Source organism: Cebus imitator, unplaced genomic scaffold (genome assembly GCF_001604975.1).
Source record: "Cebus imitator isolate Cc_AM_T3 unplaced genomic scaffold, Cebus_imitator-1.0 Scaffold39, whole genome shotgun sequence".
In the NCBI taxonomy this organism is placed as follows: domain Eukaryota; kingdom Metazoa; phylum Chordata; class Mammalia; order Primates; family Cebidae; genus Cebus; species Cebus imitator.
This window is the reverse complement of record NW_016107354.1, coordinates 7,876,486-7,893,202: the sequence shown is the minus strand read 5'-3', so window position 1 is coordinate 7,893,202 and position 16,717 is coordinate 7,876,486. Positions and strand designations below refer to the sequence as shown.

The following is a 16,717-nucleotide window of genomic DNA, read 5'->3' as shown; positions in this document are numbered from 1 at the left end:
TGCTTTTGTCACCCAGGCTGGAGTGCAATGGCATGATCTTGACTCATTGCAACCTCTTGCTCGCGGGTTCAAGTGATTCTCCTGCCTCAGCCTCCCGAGTAGCTGGGGTTACAGGTGCCTGCCACTACGCCCAGCTAATTTTTGTATTTATTAGTAGAAATGGGGTTTCACCATGTTGGCTAGGCTGGTCTTAAACTCCTGACCTCAGGTAATCTGCCTGCCTCTACCTCCCAAAGTGCTGGGATTACAGACATGAGCCACTGCATCCAGCCTTTTTTTGTATTTGCTATAAAGATGGGGTTTCCCCATGTTTGCCCAGGCTAGCCTCAAACTCCTGAGCTAAAGTGATCTGCTTGCCTTGGCCTCCCACAGTACTGGAATTACAGGCATGAGCCTTGTGCCTGGCCTGAATTTTGTGTTATATTGATTGGGTTTCATGGTCAGCATAAAATTTTTGCCTTCATAGCATTTCCAGCACAAGGCCTTTGCAAGAAATGCACCATGGTCCTTTTCTGTGTCGCTGGAGTTCTCTGCCTCACCATTCCCCTACCCTTCCTGGAAGAGTTTTCTGATGACACTTATGAGGCTGATTCAAAGCTCTACAAAATTTATTCAATGATTTTATTACTGCAGCAAACAATACTGATTTCTGCTGTACACGTAGGCCCGTTGGCAGACGGGATGGTCTGTGCAACTTCCTCTTCTGTGCCTTTGGCCAGGTGTACACCTGGAAATATGTCTCTGTGACTCACTGGAGTGAGCAAACACACAGCTTGAAGGAGAGAGAAGGGAGCTCACTGTGCAGGAGCTGACGCCAGGCTCTCAGCAATGTTTGGAAGTGGCTGAACTTGCTAAGCAGCTGGCTGTGTTGCATTTACTCATATCATCTACAAAGTAGAGGCTGCTCTGGGGTTCTCTGAGGTTTCTTTTTCCTGGCCAGGCTTGTCGTGAGTCCTGGCCCCTTCGGTATGTAAGACACTTCCTCAGCAGGTCACATCCATGTCATGTGCACATCCGATTATCAGCGGCTTTGTTGCCCACTGAGCAAAATGGACCCTCCCCATCCAAGTAACCAAAAAAAAGGCAGTTTAAGGTCATGGCTGCTGCTCTCTGTAGGGAGGGCCTGGGCTTTATTGATTACTTTCTGCCACAATGGAGCCTGTAAAGTCTTCCAATATCTGGCACCCATGAGGAGGTGCCCCTGATTAGCCTCTTCCGGGGTGGGGTACGGGGCATTAATGCTATGTAGATAGGATTTTCCCAAAGATGAGAGGAAGCTCTCTCCTTCTGTTTCATTTGGAACTCCAGGTGCGGCATTCCTTGTCTCTCCACATGGTGTATTTTCTTCTTTTAACTCTCCCAGATGGTCACATTTGGATTCTCTCAGAGTCTTCCTGATTTCCATGAAAGCTTGGCCACATTACCTTAAGCTCAGTTGGAGAAACCAACAAGGGAGATTAATCATCATGTTTGCTCATTTCCCCCGATGTAGACTCATCATACCCTTTCGTAAAAGCTTCAGAGATCGTTAATTTGACAAATGGTACTCGCTTTGCTTTCTGCAGTCCCAACAAATGCTGTTTAACTTGTGGGAGAAAAGGCTAGTGGCACTATATGAGCAGGGTAATAATGCCTCTTTGAACAACACAAAGCAAACATTAAGACAGCAGATGCTGAGGGAAAGCAAGTGTACCCAAGCAACGGGGCCTATTTCCCCAAGCACAGTTGATTCTCATGCTAGAAGATAGTGTTCCTCATCCCCAAAATTGGAGTAGCCAGCACTTCCTAATAATCTGGACCATTCTATGTTTTTATATTAATGGCATTTTTGCACAGTTTATTAACTTAAGCAGAAATGTTGCATGGTACAACTCCAGGGGGCACCATTCACTCTGTCTTTAATGTAAATCATGTGTCATAGTCTTAGAATGTCTTGGTTCTTCCAGATGGTATTGGGTGCTTTCATAACTTGTCACTAAAGGATTAGGAGGTTTCTATATGACTCAGAACCCAAAGTTAATGAAGTCCTAAAAACCTGAAGGAACTGAAAAATGAAATATATCCTTTGGGTTCCTTAATCTACTTTTTGAAATGTGGTACATTGAGGTAAAATGTTTCCTAGGATAAGTGAGGCCTTAGATTCTGTTCCCCCTCTGTCACTTACTTTGTGACTTTTGGCAAGCTATTATGCATAGCAAATGAAAGGCTTTGTCATGATCAATACCTGTTGGGCCATTTTGCTCAAGGCATTTGAAATGGCCGCAAGCCAACAATTCGCGAGGTAATGTGTTGAAGCAGAGATGTTCAAGTGATAAATAGGGTTTCCAATTGTAATTTTTTTTTTTTTTTTGGAGACGGAGTTTCGCTCGTTACCCAGGCTGGAGTGCAATGGCGCGATCTCGGCTCACTGCAACCTCCGCCTCCTGGGTTCAGGCAATTCTCCTGCCTCAGCCTCCTGAGTGGCTGGGATTACAGGCACGCACCACAATGCCCAGCTAATTTTTTGTATTTTTTTAGTAGAGACAGGGTTTCACCGTGTTGACCAGGATGGTCTCGATCTCTTGACCTCGTGATCCACCCGCCTTGGCCTCCCAAAGTGCTGGGATTACAGGCTTGAGCCACCGCGCCCGGCTTCCAATTGTAATTTTTAAAAGCGTCATTGAGAATTGAAGGGGACTTGGAATGAAATTTGTGTAATGCTGTGTGTAAACAGACTCGTACACCACTCTTCCCGTAAAGCCATTTGGGTGTTACCCGTTATGAGAGCTCACTGAAGATGTCATGTTGTGAAGATTACTATGCTTTTTGTAGGGAGATTTGGTAGATCTGGATCTTGAGGACTCAAGAGATTATGTCCTGGCCTAACCTCTCTCCTCCATCCCTTTGCCTCATCAAATTAATTTCAATTTGAACATAGATAGAATGCCATATGGCTTCTAACATCTGAGGTCTTGAAGGAGCAGCCTCTGTTTATACATGTGGATGCATAAATGGAGCTTTGACCTTCCTGATTAAGGATGACAGAGAGCATTTTGTTTTTGTTATCATGTCTTGAATTTCTCTCACATTTCACATAGATTTTCTTTTTTCTTTTTTTTTGAGACACAGTCTCAATCTGTTGCCCCGGCTGGAGTGCAGTGGCATGATCTCTGCTCACTGCAACCTCTGCTTCGTGGGTTTAAGTGATTTTCGTGCCTCAGCCTTCCAAGTTGTTGGACTACAGGTGCCCACCACCATGCCCAGCTTCATTTTTGTATTCATATATTCCTTCTCAATAAGTGTGTATTGGATAGTTACTTATTAAGAGTCTTCTCTGTAATAGGCACTATGCTGGATCCTGCCCTAGAGGTGAAAGGCACAGTTCTTGCCCTGAAAGAGTTTATGGCCAAGGAGAGAAACAAAGGAACAAATACAATGTCATAGACAAGTAAGCTTAAGGAGCATTCCCATGGCAACTGTGGTTTCTAGGAAATGGTTGTAGCTTGTGACAGGGATCTCCTTCGAGTAAATGATAAGATCTAAGCTAAGCATGTACATATTCATTCACTGGAGTTCAAATCACATTTCCTCTTAGAAGAGGTAGTATGATGAGTAAAACAGCACAGGGCTGAGAGAGAGAACAGGTGGTTTCTAGTTCATGTTATGCCATTTACAAGCCGTGTAACTTTAGATAAGTTACTGAACCATCTGGGTCTCAGTTATTTTAATGACCAAAGTAAACAATATAAATAAAAGTACTTTGTAAAATTTAAAGCACTATATACATTTTAGAGATTGATATCAGAAAAAAACCTTCAGTTTGCTGTATGCACACAATATATAGCTGAATAATAGTAAGCACAACTTTTACTTTAGGCCTACTTTTTTCCCTGAAAGGACATTTTTCTTAACCATACACATAAATTACATTGTAATGTCCAAAACTATTCTTTTTACCTAAATTTCCAGTCACAAGACAACTAGCATGCATTTTAAACTCAGTTTGTATATTAGCATGGTATTACAATCTCTACGGATCAGCCTAAGAATGATTTTGGAGAGAATGATTTTTCCTGAGGTGTGCGTATTGTGGCAAGTCAACACTTTGCTTTGATTACTGCACACAAAAAGGAAAGTTCTCTCTACTTTTCATATACCACACACTCATATTTTGTTTACTTCTTAAATGACTCAACACTAACAATTCATTATGACTTTTATTATCTTAGAAGTATAACATCTTGGGATTATAACTTTTAAAAAATAATTGCACAGATCATGAATGCTCATGTTCCTTTCCAAACCCTGGTAAGATACTTGGATTGGGGGTTAAAACATGTATTAAATGTTCCTCTCTGTGATATTATACTTCGTTGAAATTTATTGAGGTACCATAAAGAAAGTAAAGAGGAAGGAAACTTGTAATTACTGAGTACTTATTGTGTGCTAGGACCTGATCTAGGGAATTGACATACATGTATTATCTCATTAACACAATTCTCACAAGGGAGATAATATTATATCTATATTTTTTGGATGAAGAAAGGTTTAGAGAAGTTAAAAAATTTGCTGGTGCTCACACGGGTAGTAAGTAGAAGAGTTGGAATTTGAATTCATATTTGTCTGATAATAAAGCCCTCCCTCATTTTTACCTAAAAACGGTTCCTTTTCTACATCTATAATACATGAACATTGAACTGCCATCATGTAAAATGCTGTACCAGTTTTACTTACCTTCCCAAGGCAAGATATGAAATGACAAAGACAGCAAGACTCTAGAATGGAAACACTTGGACATATGAGCATTTCGAAGTATAATACTCATGCGATCTTTCTGGAAAAAAGATATTCAAGGACTTACTTCAAGAAAATAAAAAGTATATTCACGGTATAGAAAAACAGTAACTTATCGGTAAAAAACCTATGGTTTAATAAAAAAGGAGTCAAGCTTCAGGTAGGATGGTTCCAGGTACCTAAGCCATGCCTTAGGCCCTGGTTTCTCTTCATCTTTCACTAGATACCACACTGGCGTCACACTCAATAAGCCTTCTTCACTAGATGACTTCTGCGAACTTCAGGCTTTTATCCCCCAAAGTTAAAGATAAGAAAGAGAAACTATCTTCTAAATTGCAAACAGAAGTCTTGGGCCTGATTCTTACTGGTCCAAATTGGGTCATGTGCTCGTTGTTGAACCAATTAATCTGGCCAAAAGCTATTGATCCTCTCATCGGCCAGTCCAGAGTCCTGCAACTGTGCTAGAAATGGGGGAGAGGGCAGGAGGAGTAGAAGTAGGTTCAACCAAAGCAAATGGACTGAGACTGAGAGAGAAAGAAGAAAACCACAGTTTTTTCAACAGAAGAAAAGGGAATAGATGCAGCGCACTAAAAACAGTAACGTCCAGTGACAACGGTCAATAATAATCTAATTGAACATCTAAAAATAACTATAAGAGGTGGGGCATGGTGACTCACGCCTGTAATCCTAGCACTTTGGGAGGCTGAAGCAGCTGGATCACTTGAGGTCAGGAGTTCAAAACAGCTTGGCCAACATTGTGAAATCCTGTCTCTACTAAAAATACAAAACAATTAGCTGGGCATGGTGGCCAGCACCTATAATCCCAGCTAGTTGGGAGGCTGAGGCAGGAGAATTGCTTGAACCCAAAAGGCAGAGGTTTCAGTGAGCTGAAATCATGCCACTGCACTCCAGCCTGGGCAACAGAATGAGACTCCGTCTCAAATAAACAAACAAAACCTATAAGAGTATAATTGGATTGTTTGTAACACGAAGGATAAATGCTTGAGGGGATGGATATGCCATTTTCCATTATGTGATTATTACACTTTTCATGCCTTATCAAAATATCTCATGTACTCCATAAATACACCTACTATGTACCTACAAAAATATAAAAGTTAAAAAACCCCTGTAATGCCCTCTACAAACAATGAACTGACAAACCAGGAAAATTGTTAGTAAAGATCAAATAATCACTAATGGGGTTAATGTAATATTTGATGGTAATTGTTAAATGTTAATGTACTAACAACTTGTAAATAAAATTCCAGATGCTTTTAACACATATTTGAGGCTCAGTAAATATTTGTTGAATGAACAAATGAGACATTGGAAGGTTCAGGGGTGGGGGAGGCAAGGGAAAAGAGAAGTAAGAGCATTCCAAATGCCTTGTCTTGTTAAGGAGAGAGGTTGTAAATACCGAGTAATCTTGCTGTTGATAGGAATATATACATTTAAATATGTTTGTTAATCATTTGAGGATAATCACTATTGCACTAGGAAAAAGATGTAGAATTTCTAAACCACTGGATTTTTAAAAAAGGACCAGAGAAAATTGGATCAAGCCAGCAAAGGTCAGATTGAGAAAGAAAAAGAAAGAAATCAAAATACATTTTAAGACTCAAAACACCAGTAATATGTTTTGAATGGGATAGATGACATTATTAAAAGATAAATATTCTGTTTGGAGACAATTCAGTTTGTTTTTACAAGGGACAAACTTAAAACAACACAATAAAGGCAGGGATAAAAATTAAATAATGACAAAATAGAAAGCAGAAATTGCAAAACAAAGAACAGAATCAAGGGGAAAAACATTAAAAAGACACTTGGGATAGTTTATAAGTGAATAATAAGATGTAACCATAAACTTTAAAATAAACAATAAGACCAACTAAATATGTTAAGCAAATTTTGTTAGACATACCAAGAGTAATTATTTTAAAAATTGCAGGAAAGTTAAACTCGTCTCTCAGAAGTGGAAAGCTAAGTAAAAGAAAAATAGTAATAGGAACATAGAGGATATGAATAACATTTTACCTACTGTTGATTTTATATATTTGTTTTTTAAAAATCAAATCTAGCACTTACTATGTGCCAAGCAGTATTTTAAATGCTTCATAAATATGAACTCATTTAATCCTTATAATAATCCTATGAGACAAATTTTACAGATTGAGAAACCAAGGCATGGAAAAATGAAATAACTTGCTTGAAGTCACACAACCAAGTAAATGGCAGGACTGCATTTGGCTCCACAGTTCATGCTCTTAATTCCTATACTGTAAGTGCACACATATATTGACCTTTGTACTCTATGATAAAGACTATTTGGGCTCTCTACGTTTGGTTTTTATCTTCTTCTTGAGCTTATGGGAAGATTATGTTTAACAACCCTCTTGTAGTAAGAAAGAGTGAAGTGATTAGTGATAGCCAATGAGTTAAATGTCAAAGCATTTAAAAGCTGGTATTTCATCTCAAAACTCTCTTCTTTTTTGGTGACAGCCATGGATTAAGATGGCAGAGCCAGAAGATGGAAATTTCCTGCACACAGAGAACCACATGGAGAGGAGTTGCCCTGGAGAGTATGTTGAACTTAGGGTGAAAGTGAAATAAGCCTTTATTATGTTAACATAATAAAGGAGAATTTGTCATTGCAAGTGTGTTTGCTCTATCCTGATTGTTACATACCCCAAAATGGAAATGTTACATTCTTTTCAAATTAAATGGAACATCCAGATAATTAGATGATGTCATAAGTCACAAATAACTTTTCCAGTCATCCAGAAGCTCCTGTATATGCTCTTTCTCAATCACGGCTCCTGCGTTTCCCCAAAACAAACCACTATCCTGATTTTTATAAAAGTCATTTATTTTTAAAAAGTGCCGTTATTTTTTTCAGGCGCATTTTCAGATGATATGATTATACACCTGGGAAGTCAAGAGACTTACCTGACTGGCCTAATAGAACCAATGAGTTCAGCAAGATGAGCTCTGCTCCTAAAATCACTCTTACTTTCCTTATTTCCTCTGCCCTACTAGAACATCCTCTTTCTAGGTTGCTTACTTTAAAAAAGCAAACACAAACCAAAAAACCCCTCCCTTTACCCCACATTTCTCTCCATTTTTCTGCTCCCCTTTACGATGAAACTCCCGAAAGATCTCTGTGACCTAATCTCATCTCTGCCCCTGTAAACTGGATTCCCTCCACCCTATACCACTGAAATTGCTCATCAAGGATCCCAGTGCTGTCTCTGATGCTGAATCTATTGGGTACATGTCTGTCCTCAACTTGAAGTGGCATTCAAGGCAACTGATGAATCCTTCCTTCTTAAGCCACGTTCTCCTCTTGGTTTCTGTAACATTACATTCACCTTAGTTTTCTCCCTCCTTGCTGTCCACTCTGAAGGACCTCTGAAACTTGATGTGCTCCAGGGTCCAGTACTGGCCTCTTTCTTGTCTCTCTGTATATTCTCTCTGTAAGAAATTTCATCCAGTCTCTCTAGCTCTGTCACTCATGTTGGGGTGTAGTGGCATAATTATGGCTCACTGCAGCCTCAAACTCCTGGGCTCCAGTCATCTTCCCGCCTCATTCTCCAGAGTACCTGGGACTGCCATGCCTCCCTAACTTTTTAAAATTTTGTATAGAAAGAGTCTCACTTTGTCGCCTAGACTGATCTTGAACTTCTGGGCTCAGATAATCCTCCCACCTCAGCCTCCCAAAGTACTGGGATTATGGGCATGACCCACCCTGGCCAGCCTGTGTAGTATCTTTATAATATGATCGTTATGCAGTGACCTCTACATTTATATCTGCAGCCTCTTTCTGAATTTTAGAGCTCTATTTAACGCCTACATGACATCTTCATTTGGATAGCTAGGAGGCATCTGAAATTTAACAAGTCCAAAAACAAACTTGATTTTCTCCTCCGTGCAAAACCTGCTCTTTGTCTTCCCAGTCCTGGTCTTTGTAAGTGGAACGGCAACCTACCCAATTGCCAAGTAAAAAGCCTAGGAGTCATTCTTGACCCCTTTCCCTTACCATCCCCTTATCCTGCCATCAGCTGAATCCTAGTGACTCCATCTCTCAAGCATGTGCTCAGTTGGTCCTCCATTCTCCTCATCTCCACTCTACACTTGAACTTAGCCAAGATGCCGAGAAGTGATTCCTCATCTCCACTCTACCTCCGCATCCATCACTGTATCTCAGCCAGAACCCTTCAGTAGCCATTCAACCCATCTCCCTGCTTCCACACTTACTCCTTGCCTCACAACTAATCTCCATCTGTCTGGCTTAGAACTTGGAAGAAAGAGAAGGGTGTGATTTTGGGACCCCCTTGAACTCCAGCCTAAAAGCTTGATTTGACTTTATAAAAACAAATTTTAAAAGTTTTGAGATACGAGACATCTGAAATGACATTAAAGGCAAACAAAAGGCTCGGATGACAGTGCTGCATATTGCAGACAGTTCATATCCCTATATCGAGCATTGAGCAGTGAAATAAGTTCACATGTGAACGAATGTCTGAAAAGATGCTTGGCTTTGTTAATTAGAAAAATACTAATTGAAAAATTAGATACTGATTTGTGCTATTGAGATTGTCTAACATTAAGGCAATTAAGAACACCCTCTGTTGACAAGGACGAGGATGTTGTTTTATTTTCTTTTGAATAGGAATGGAGAAAAGAGTCTCTTATACTGTGTTACATATACAGCCCTTTGCGGTAGTAGCTAATCGACTGACTGCTCAACCAATGAATACCTATTTCAGTTTTTTTGCTTCTGTGTCGTGTTGTTCACAATAGCAGGTTACATGATTTTTTGCTAATGTAGAATGCTTCTCTGCTTGCAGCTTAAAATATTTTTAACTTAGAAGGACACTGAACACTTCTCTTCTAAAAAGTTCAACTGTTGCTCTGCCTCAAGGAACAGGAGAAGGCACCACGAGAATAATGAGGCAGGACTGGGCTATTAACAGCCCAGAAGCACAGAGAGGTGTGGGAGGTGGGGGGTTCCTGCTTTGGTCTCCAACAGGCGAGACGCATTGCAGTCCTGTAGCAGATCATTATGTCGATAACAGACGTTATCTTGGTTTGGAGGGAATGTCCACCTCTGGATTGTTCAATGTTAGTCAGACTTCTGATGGCCTAACATTTACTTAATTAAAACACCAGTCAGATACACGCAGAGGTTGAGGCGTGCGAGTCTCGGGGCGCAGGCGGGCGCGACTGCCAGCAGCGTGCCGGGCTCAGGTGTCCTGCCCAGCAGTGCGTCCTTAGGCCCGGAAACGCGGTAGAATGACTCTCTGCCTTTCATGAGAAAAAGGTACCGTTGGTGTTAGCTCATCAGAGCGTTGCTTTACAAACAAAATGCATATGTATTTGGTTTGTATGCTCTCGCCAGTCCGCCAGGAGGACGCCCGCCCGCCGGGCCTCCCTTCTCATTGGCCGCTGCCCGGCTGCCCCCGGCGCCCATTGGCTCGCTCCGACGCCCGCTTCTATAAGAGGCCGGCAGCGCTGGACCGCGGGCAGACCCAGCTTGCAGCTAGCTACGCTCGAGGTGAGTGAGGCGGCCCGTTCCGCGGGCACCCGGGACCACTGTCAAGGCTTTGGCGGCGTCGGCAGGCGCGGGGCTGGGCAGAGTCACCCTCCTGGGAGGTAAATTGGTGGTCTTGCGGAGTCAGATTTGGGAGGTCGGATTTGTACCCCTGCGGGCACTTACTCTTCTTTCCTCCACGCTCTTTGTGGAGAGAAGACAGTTTTTGAGGGCCTCCAGTGTGCCAGGTAAAGACTCTTTGCACATAATCAGATTTCACCTTCACAACAAACTCTGATAGATCTTTCTTGAGTCTCCAGATGAGGAAACAGGGGTTCAGAGTCCAACCCAAGTCTGTGTGACTTCTCTACGTTGGCAGAAACACAAACATTTTCTTACTTCTCTTCTTCTCCATCAAGGGGCAATATCCCTTTTTGTTCTTCTCCCATAAAGGGAAGCCTCCCTTAGACAGCCCCGCACCAGAGAAGAGGGAGTTTCAGATACAAAGCTTCTCAGCATCGCACTTCCCCTCATCACCACCATCCCAACAGACGGTGAGGAAGGAGCTTGTTGCAAGGTCGCAACTGGCAAAAAGGACTAAGTCCTTGTGGTCCTTAACTAGAGCCAGTTAAGAGTCCAGGTAAACTTAACCTTGCATTTGGTGTTTGATTTTCAGAGGTTTAACATGAGCTCCCCGTTGATGTCCCACTCTACGTGGCTTAGGGAGAAAAAGACTAGAGTTGAACTTGCTAACACAGGAAAAGTTTGTGCCTTTTCATTTTTTTTTTTTTTTTTTTTATAAAAGGGGGTGGAGTGGAATTCTAATGTCAGTATTTCTGTAAAGTTGTAATCTGTGGTTTACATATGTTATCACTGAGGTGCATTTGTACATGTATTATTAGATTATCTTCAGGTAGAGATGTGTCTTCTATTTCCATTTCTCTGTCAGTGCCTTTATTTCCTGGAATACTGTTTTCCATGCACACACCATTACGTCTGGCTAATTTTTGTATTTTTAGTAGAGACGGGGTTTCTCCATGTCAGCTAGGCTGGTCCAGAAGTCCTGACCTCAGGTGATCTGCCCACCTTGGCCTCCCAAAGTGCTGGGATTATAGGTGTGAGCCACTCACATCTTCATATAATAATGTATGTCTTTAAATAAATCAAAATAATATAAATTCCTTGCACATCATAACTTTCAGTAAATGTATCCTTCACCCTCCTCTCCCCACACCCACTAAGATATTGGCACAAAACTTGATCCATGCCAGAATGAGGTAAAGAAAAGGATTATGAACCCCAAAGGGATGGAGCCATGACTGTTAGTACCTTCTTTTAATAGCAATGTCCAGGAAAGCTTAGGGGCCAGTTTTGAAAATTGAAGGAAATGGGTTTCCCTCTGTCACCTGGGCTGGAATGCAGTTGCTGATCTTGGCTCCCTGCCATCTCCATCTCCTGGGTTCAAATGATTCTCATGCCTCAGCCTCCCAAGTAGCTGGGATTACAGGCATGTGTCACCATGCCCGGCTAATTTTTGTATTTTTAGTAGAGACAGGGTTTCACCTTGTTGGCTAGGCTGGTCTAGAACTCCTTATCTCAAGTGATCCACCCACTTTGGCTTTCCAATGCGCTGGGATTACAGGCATGAGCCACTGCACCCAGTCTCATATCATTTTATATGAAGAGTTTTATGCCAAGCTCCAAGAGACTGTTGAAAGACAAATTATCAGGAGATCTAGAGCTCTGTTAATGTTACCACTGATTGGAAAAAAATCAGTGGTAGCTTTTATTTACTCTTTTCTGATCCTTGCTCCCACTTCTTAGAGTTGAATCTAGTAGTTGGCCAGGAAATAGCTTATATTTGCAGAATCCTCTTCCTTTTGCATGTCATAGTTATGGTATCAGGGAACATGAGGACTCAGTAAATATAGGCTAACTCAGTACATTTGACTTTGGGGTCTTTGTTTATTTGCAAAAAAAACCTGCTGAATTTTTCACTTGAGATTTGGAATTTAATACATTTTAGGGGTTTTATAATAAATTAATGAAACGAAAATCACTTTGATAGAAAACAATACTGACATTTTATATCATAAAGCAACTTTCCCACATGCTTGCTGTTATAAGAAATATGTTAATCATCTTGTAAAATGCCTAATTCCCAGGGCAAGAAAAATTCTTAGCTAGAGGTGTTTAGAATGTCTACTTCAACATTTTCTCTTTTTTTGAAGACTGGAAAATTTGGGATGTATTCCCTATTATTTGAGATAATGCTTATTGAATAATTAGGTTAGCAACTGTTCTAAGAGTTTTATATAAATTATATCTATTTAATCCTCCTTGTAACAATAAGTTTATATATATTTAATCCTCCTTATAATCATGAGAGTGGTGTTAATTATCCTCCCTCCAAGTTTGCAGATAAAGAGATTGGTGCCCATAAAGACTATAACTTGCCTAGATGGATTTGCACAAAGATTTATTACTAGCAATTTGTTATATTAGTCTGCATCTCTCTTATTGTTTGGATTTGCACACCGTAGGACAATGCCACCCATACGCTATGTTTAATAAGAAAAGTCAATCTTTGGGTGGTAATTGAATGGGTAAGAAATATTTCTGAAGGTTTTTACATCCCTAAAAGCATTTTGAGAATGCTTATCTGAGACCATACCTGAATTTTTAGCCACAGAGCCACCAATTCAGAATTTTCTGTGTATACTTAAGTTTACCTTAAGAAATGGTCACTTCCTTTGAAGTGGAAAAAATCTCTTAAAGTCTCTTGCTTCTCATCCATAACTCCTTTCTCAGCAGAGACTCATGGATGGGCTAGAAGCCATCTTCAGCCGTCTTTAGAAGCACATGGGATATTGATCAAAGGGGTAGGGGAGGTGGGAAGGTGAGGCATGGTCGAATATACTCCTTGGGTATCATGGCTGGGATCTCAGTGTCCCTCTCTTCTGCTTATTTATACTTATTGAGAAGTCTGTCTTCCTTCTTTTCCTCTCCCATGAATAAGTGTGTGAATTCTTTGGAGGCAAATTTTCTTGTTTTTAAATCTATACTGCCCTAATATTGACTGTGGCACTTTATACATGTGAATGTGCTTGGGTTGAAATTGTATTCATTTTACCATTAGTAATTATTTTAATCACAGAAAAATCCACATAATTATTCAGTTTAACTGGCCATTTCGTTTTATAGCGTTTGAAATTGAGATTGTTTTAGTTCTAGAGAATAATTTGGCATAATTAAAAAATCTTGGTAGTTTTGGGAACTTGAACCCAATAAATTCATAAATGTTTATTAAATTTTGAATTATATATCTCTCACTCTTCTTAGTACCTGAAATAGCCTAGTTTCTTCTGTGAGGAAACTGTCAGAATATCATACTACATTATGATATTTTAAAAGGAGTAGGAATTTTGGATGTTATGAGTTCCAGTAGCAGTTTGGTAACTTATCTATATTAAAAAGGTTAAGTAGCATGCCTGAGGTCATACACTGATAAACATCAGGCCAATGATGAGATATATCTGGTTTCACATTCCATGTATTTCCTTATAATGTTCTGCAGTGTAAATAGGTGGTTGAGAAGATACCACAGTAGATATCTGTTTCATCTTCTGAGAAGCAGAACTAGAATTCTCCTGTCGAGCACTTATCCATCTAGTAAACATACGTCTAGAGCTGGCCAGGCCTTTAGTTTACAGAATAAGTAGAAAGCCTTGTCCCTACTCTGGAGGAGCTTACTGCCTTGTTAGAAGATGAGACATGTCCGAATAAAACACTTGGAGAAACCATTTGAGACTTGGTATAATGGTGCTAAGATTGTGGGCAGGGTGGGGAGAAGCCTTAAAATGTTCATATTTTTGACCCATAATTCTAATTTCATAAATCTGTCTTAAAAAATATAGATCAGTCAGGCAGAATATGAATATTTATTGAGTCATTACTATGTGTCAGGTACCACACCAGACACCAGTAGGCCTTCTTGACTAGTTTAGGCTATAATAGTTGGGAAGACTGCAAGAAGCCAGCAGGCTTGAGTCATGCCCGAAAAGACAGATTGGTTTAGAAAAAAAGGAAAGGGAGCTACTAACATGTATTGTATGCCTATTCTATTCTAGGCAGTGTGCCAGGCAAAGTTTTATCTTATTTTGTTCTCATTAGATTCTTGCAAAGCTTATATGCATCCCAAGGTTTTATAAATGGTTAAGAAACTGAAACTTCTAGAGGTAAATGAGCCCTTAGTTATCAAATATTGTCTGCATTATGCAACTTCTGTTTTAGTCTTTTGCCTTTGTTTTCATACTTTTAGTTTTAGAGAATTACTCCAAATTCATCATGATTGAAGACAATAAGGAGAACAAAGATCATTCCTTAGAAAGGGGAAGAGCAAGTCTCATTTTTTCCTTAAAGAATGAAGTTGGTGGACTTATAAAAGCCTTGAAAATCTTTCAGGTAAGTATTTTCCATATTTTTGCACGAAGTTGTTTTAGAAATGAATCTCTAAAACTATGTTTAAAATACAGGGCAACATAGCAAGACCCCATCTCTAAAAAACCAAACAAACAAAAAAATTAAGCTGAGTGTGGTAGTGGACACCTGTAGTCCCAGTTACCTGGGAGGCTGGGGTAGGAGGATTGCTTGAGTCCAGGGGTCCAAGGTTATAGTGAGTGAGCTATGATCACACCACTGCACTCTAGCCTGGGTAACAGATTCTCTCTCTCTCTCTCTCTCTCTCTCTCTGCGTATGTGTATATGTATATATATACACATACCCACACACACACATATATATATGGCAACACAGTGAGACCCCATCTTTAAATATATAAATTATTATAAATTCTTCAGAGATGTAAATACAAACATTTGTTAAGAACTTCAATTTCTAAAATATTGTTGAATTCTAACAAGGGATACAAACAATTTACAGAAGAGGAGATACAAATAGCTACTTTAAGGAAAGGGGGAGGAAAAGATTCACTTTACAAATTTTAGAGAAGCAAATTTTAGTTTTATTTTAATAAAATATTAAAATTTTACTGATATTTAATCATATATTATTAATTATATGCTTGAGATTTGATGATATAGTCATAGAATATTTAATAACACTATTTTCATGTAGCAAAGGTTTTATAATGACACTGTCTCCTATTGTCAGAGCTTCATAGCATTGGAGGTGCATTACCTTCCAATACACCTTTGGCAGGAGGGTAAATTTGTGTACCATGTAGGGAAACTATCTGGGTATATGGATTATAAGCCTTAAAATGTTCATATTTCGGCCGGGCGCAGTGGCTGAAGCCTGTAATCCCAGCACTTTGGGAGGCCGAGGTGGGTGGATTACAAGGTCAAGAGATCGAGACCATCCTGGTCAACACGGTGAAACCCCGTCTCTACTAAAAATACAAAAAATTAGCTGGGCATGGTGGTGTGTGCCTGTAATCCCAGCTACTCAGGAGGCTGAGGCAGGAGAATTGCCTGAACCCAGGAGGTGGAGGTTGCAGTGAGTCGAGATCGCGCCATTGCACTCCAGCCTGGGTAACATGAGTGAAACTCCGTCTCAAAAAAAAAAACAAAACAAAAAAGTTCATATTTTTGACCCATAATTCTAATTTCATAAGTCTGTCTTAAAAAATATGGATCAGTCAGGCAGAACATGAATATTTATTGAGTCCTTACTATGTGTCAGGTACTACACCAGACACTAAGGATGTGGAGCTGAACAGAGTAAACACAGTGCCTTGCCTCGTAGAGTATATAATCTAGTGGGGAAGGCAACATTAAACAAACAACTGTAGTACATGAATAATTACTATGTGTAAAGTGACATGAAAAAGAAGTACCGGATACTATAGCAGCACTGAACTGGGGGGGACCTGAGTTTAAGGGCTTAGGGACACACAAAGATTTATTGTTTATAGAAATTAAAATTTATAAACAATCTACTTGTCCTAATATAGGGGATGTTGAATTCTGCTAGCAGAACACCACTGTCGTTAAGCTTTGGTCTCTGGAGACAGGACACCTGAATCCAGATCCTTGCTCTGTCACTTATCAGCTGGGTGATCACGGGCAAATTGATTAATCTCTCCACACTTCAGGCTTTTTGTCCATAAAATGAGAATTCTACCTACCTCATAGGGTCATTGCGATCATCAATAGAGTTAATATCTCTAAAATGCTTAGGAAGGTAGAGTACAAAGTAAGTGATCAATAGATGTTAGCTATGTTAATAATCATATGACATGCTATTATATAGCTGTTTGCAAAGAATATTTCAAAGAATTAAAAATCTTAAATATAGATAGTCTAGAAGAGCTTGTGATGAAAAGCATCAGTTTTTTTACCCAATACATACCATATTCTCAGTCCCACTCCCTAGAGGTAACCACC

General features: G+C 40.0%; 2 protein-coding genes across 7 annotated transcripts in view; both read left to right on the top strand.

Annotated features, from left to right (window-relative positions):
* SAAL1 (serum amyloid A like 1) overlaps positions 1-7,433 on the top strand; it is a 46,416-nt gene extending 38,983 nt beyond the window's left edge. For 4 of the 6 annotated variants that reach the window (XM_017525837.2, XM_017525836.2, XM_037737531.1 and 1 more), the window contains one exon: positions 7,279-7,433. In XM_017525837.2, coding sequence (XP_017381326.1) covers positions 7,279-7,389 — 111 coding nt within the window. In that variant the 3' untranslated portion in view covers positions 7,390-7,433. The remainder of the gene's footprint in view (positions 1-7,278) is intronic. The other 2 variants (XM_017525842.2, XM_017525838.2) reach the window with 2 other exon arrangements.
* Positions 7,434-14,634: 7,201 nt separating this feature from the next.
* Positions 14,635-16,717, top strand: part of TPH1 (tryptophan hydroxylase 1) — a 20,490-nt gene continuing 18,407 nt past the window's right edge. The window contains exon 1 of the mRNA XM_017525835.2: positions 14,635-14,773. Coding sequence (XP_017381324.1) covers positions 14,657-14,773 — 117 coding nt within the window. The 5' untranslated portion in view covers positions 14,635-14,656. The remainder of the gene's footprint in view (positions 14,774-16,717) is intronic.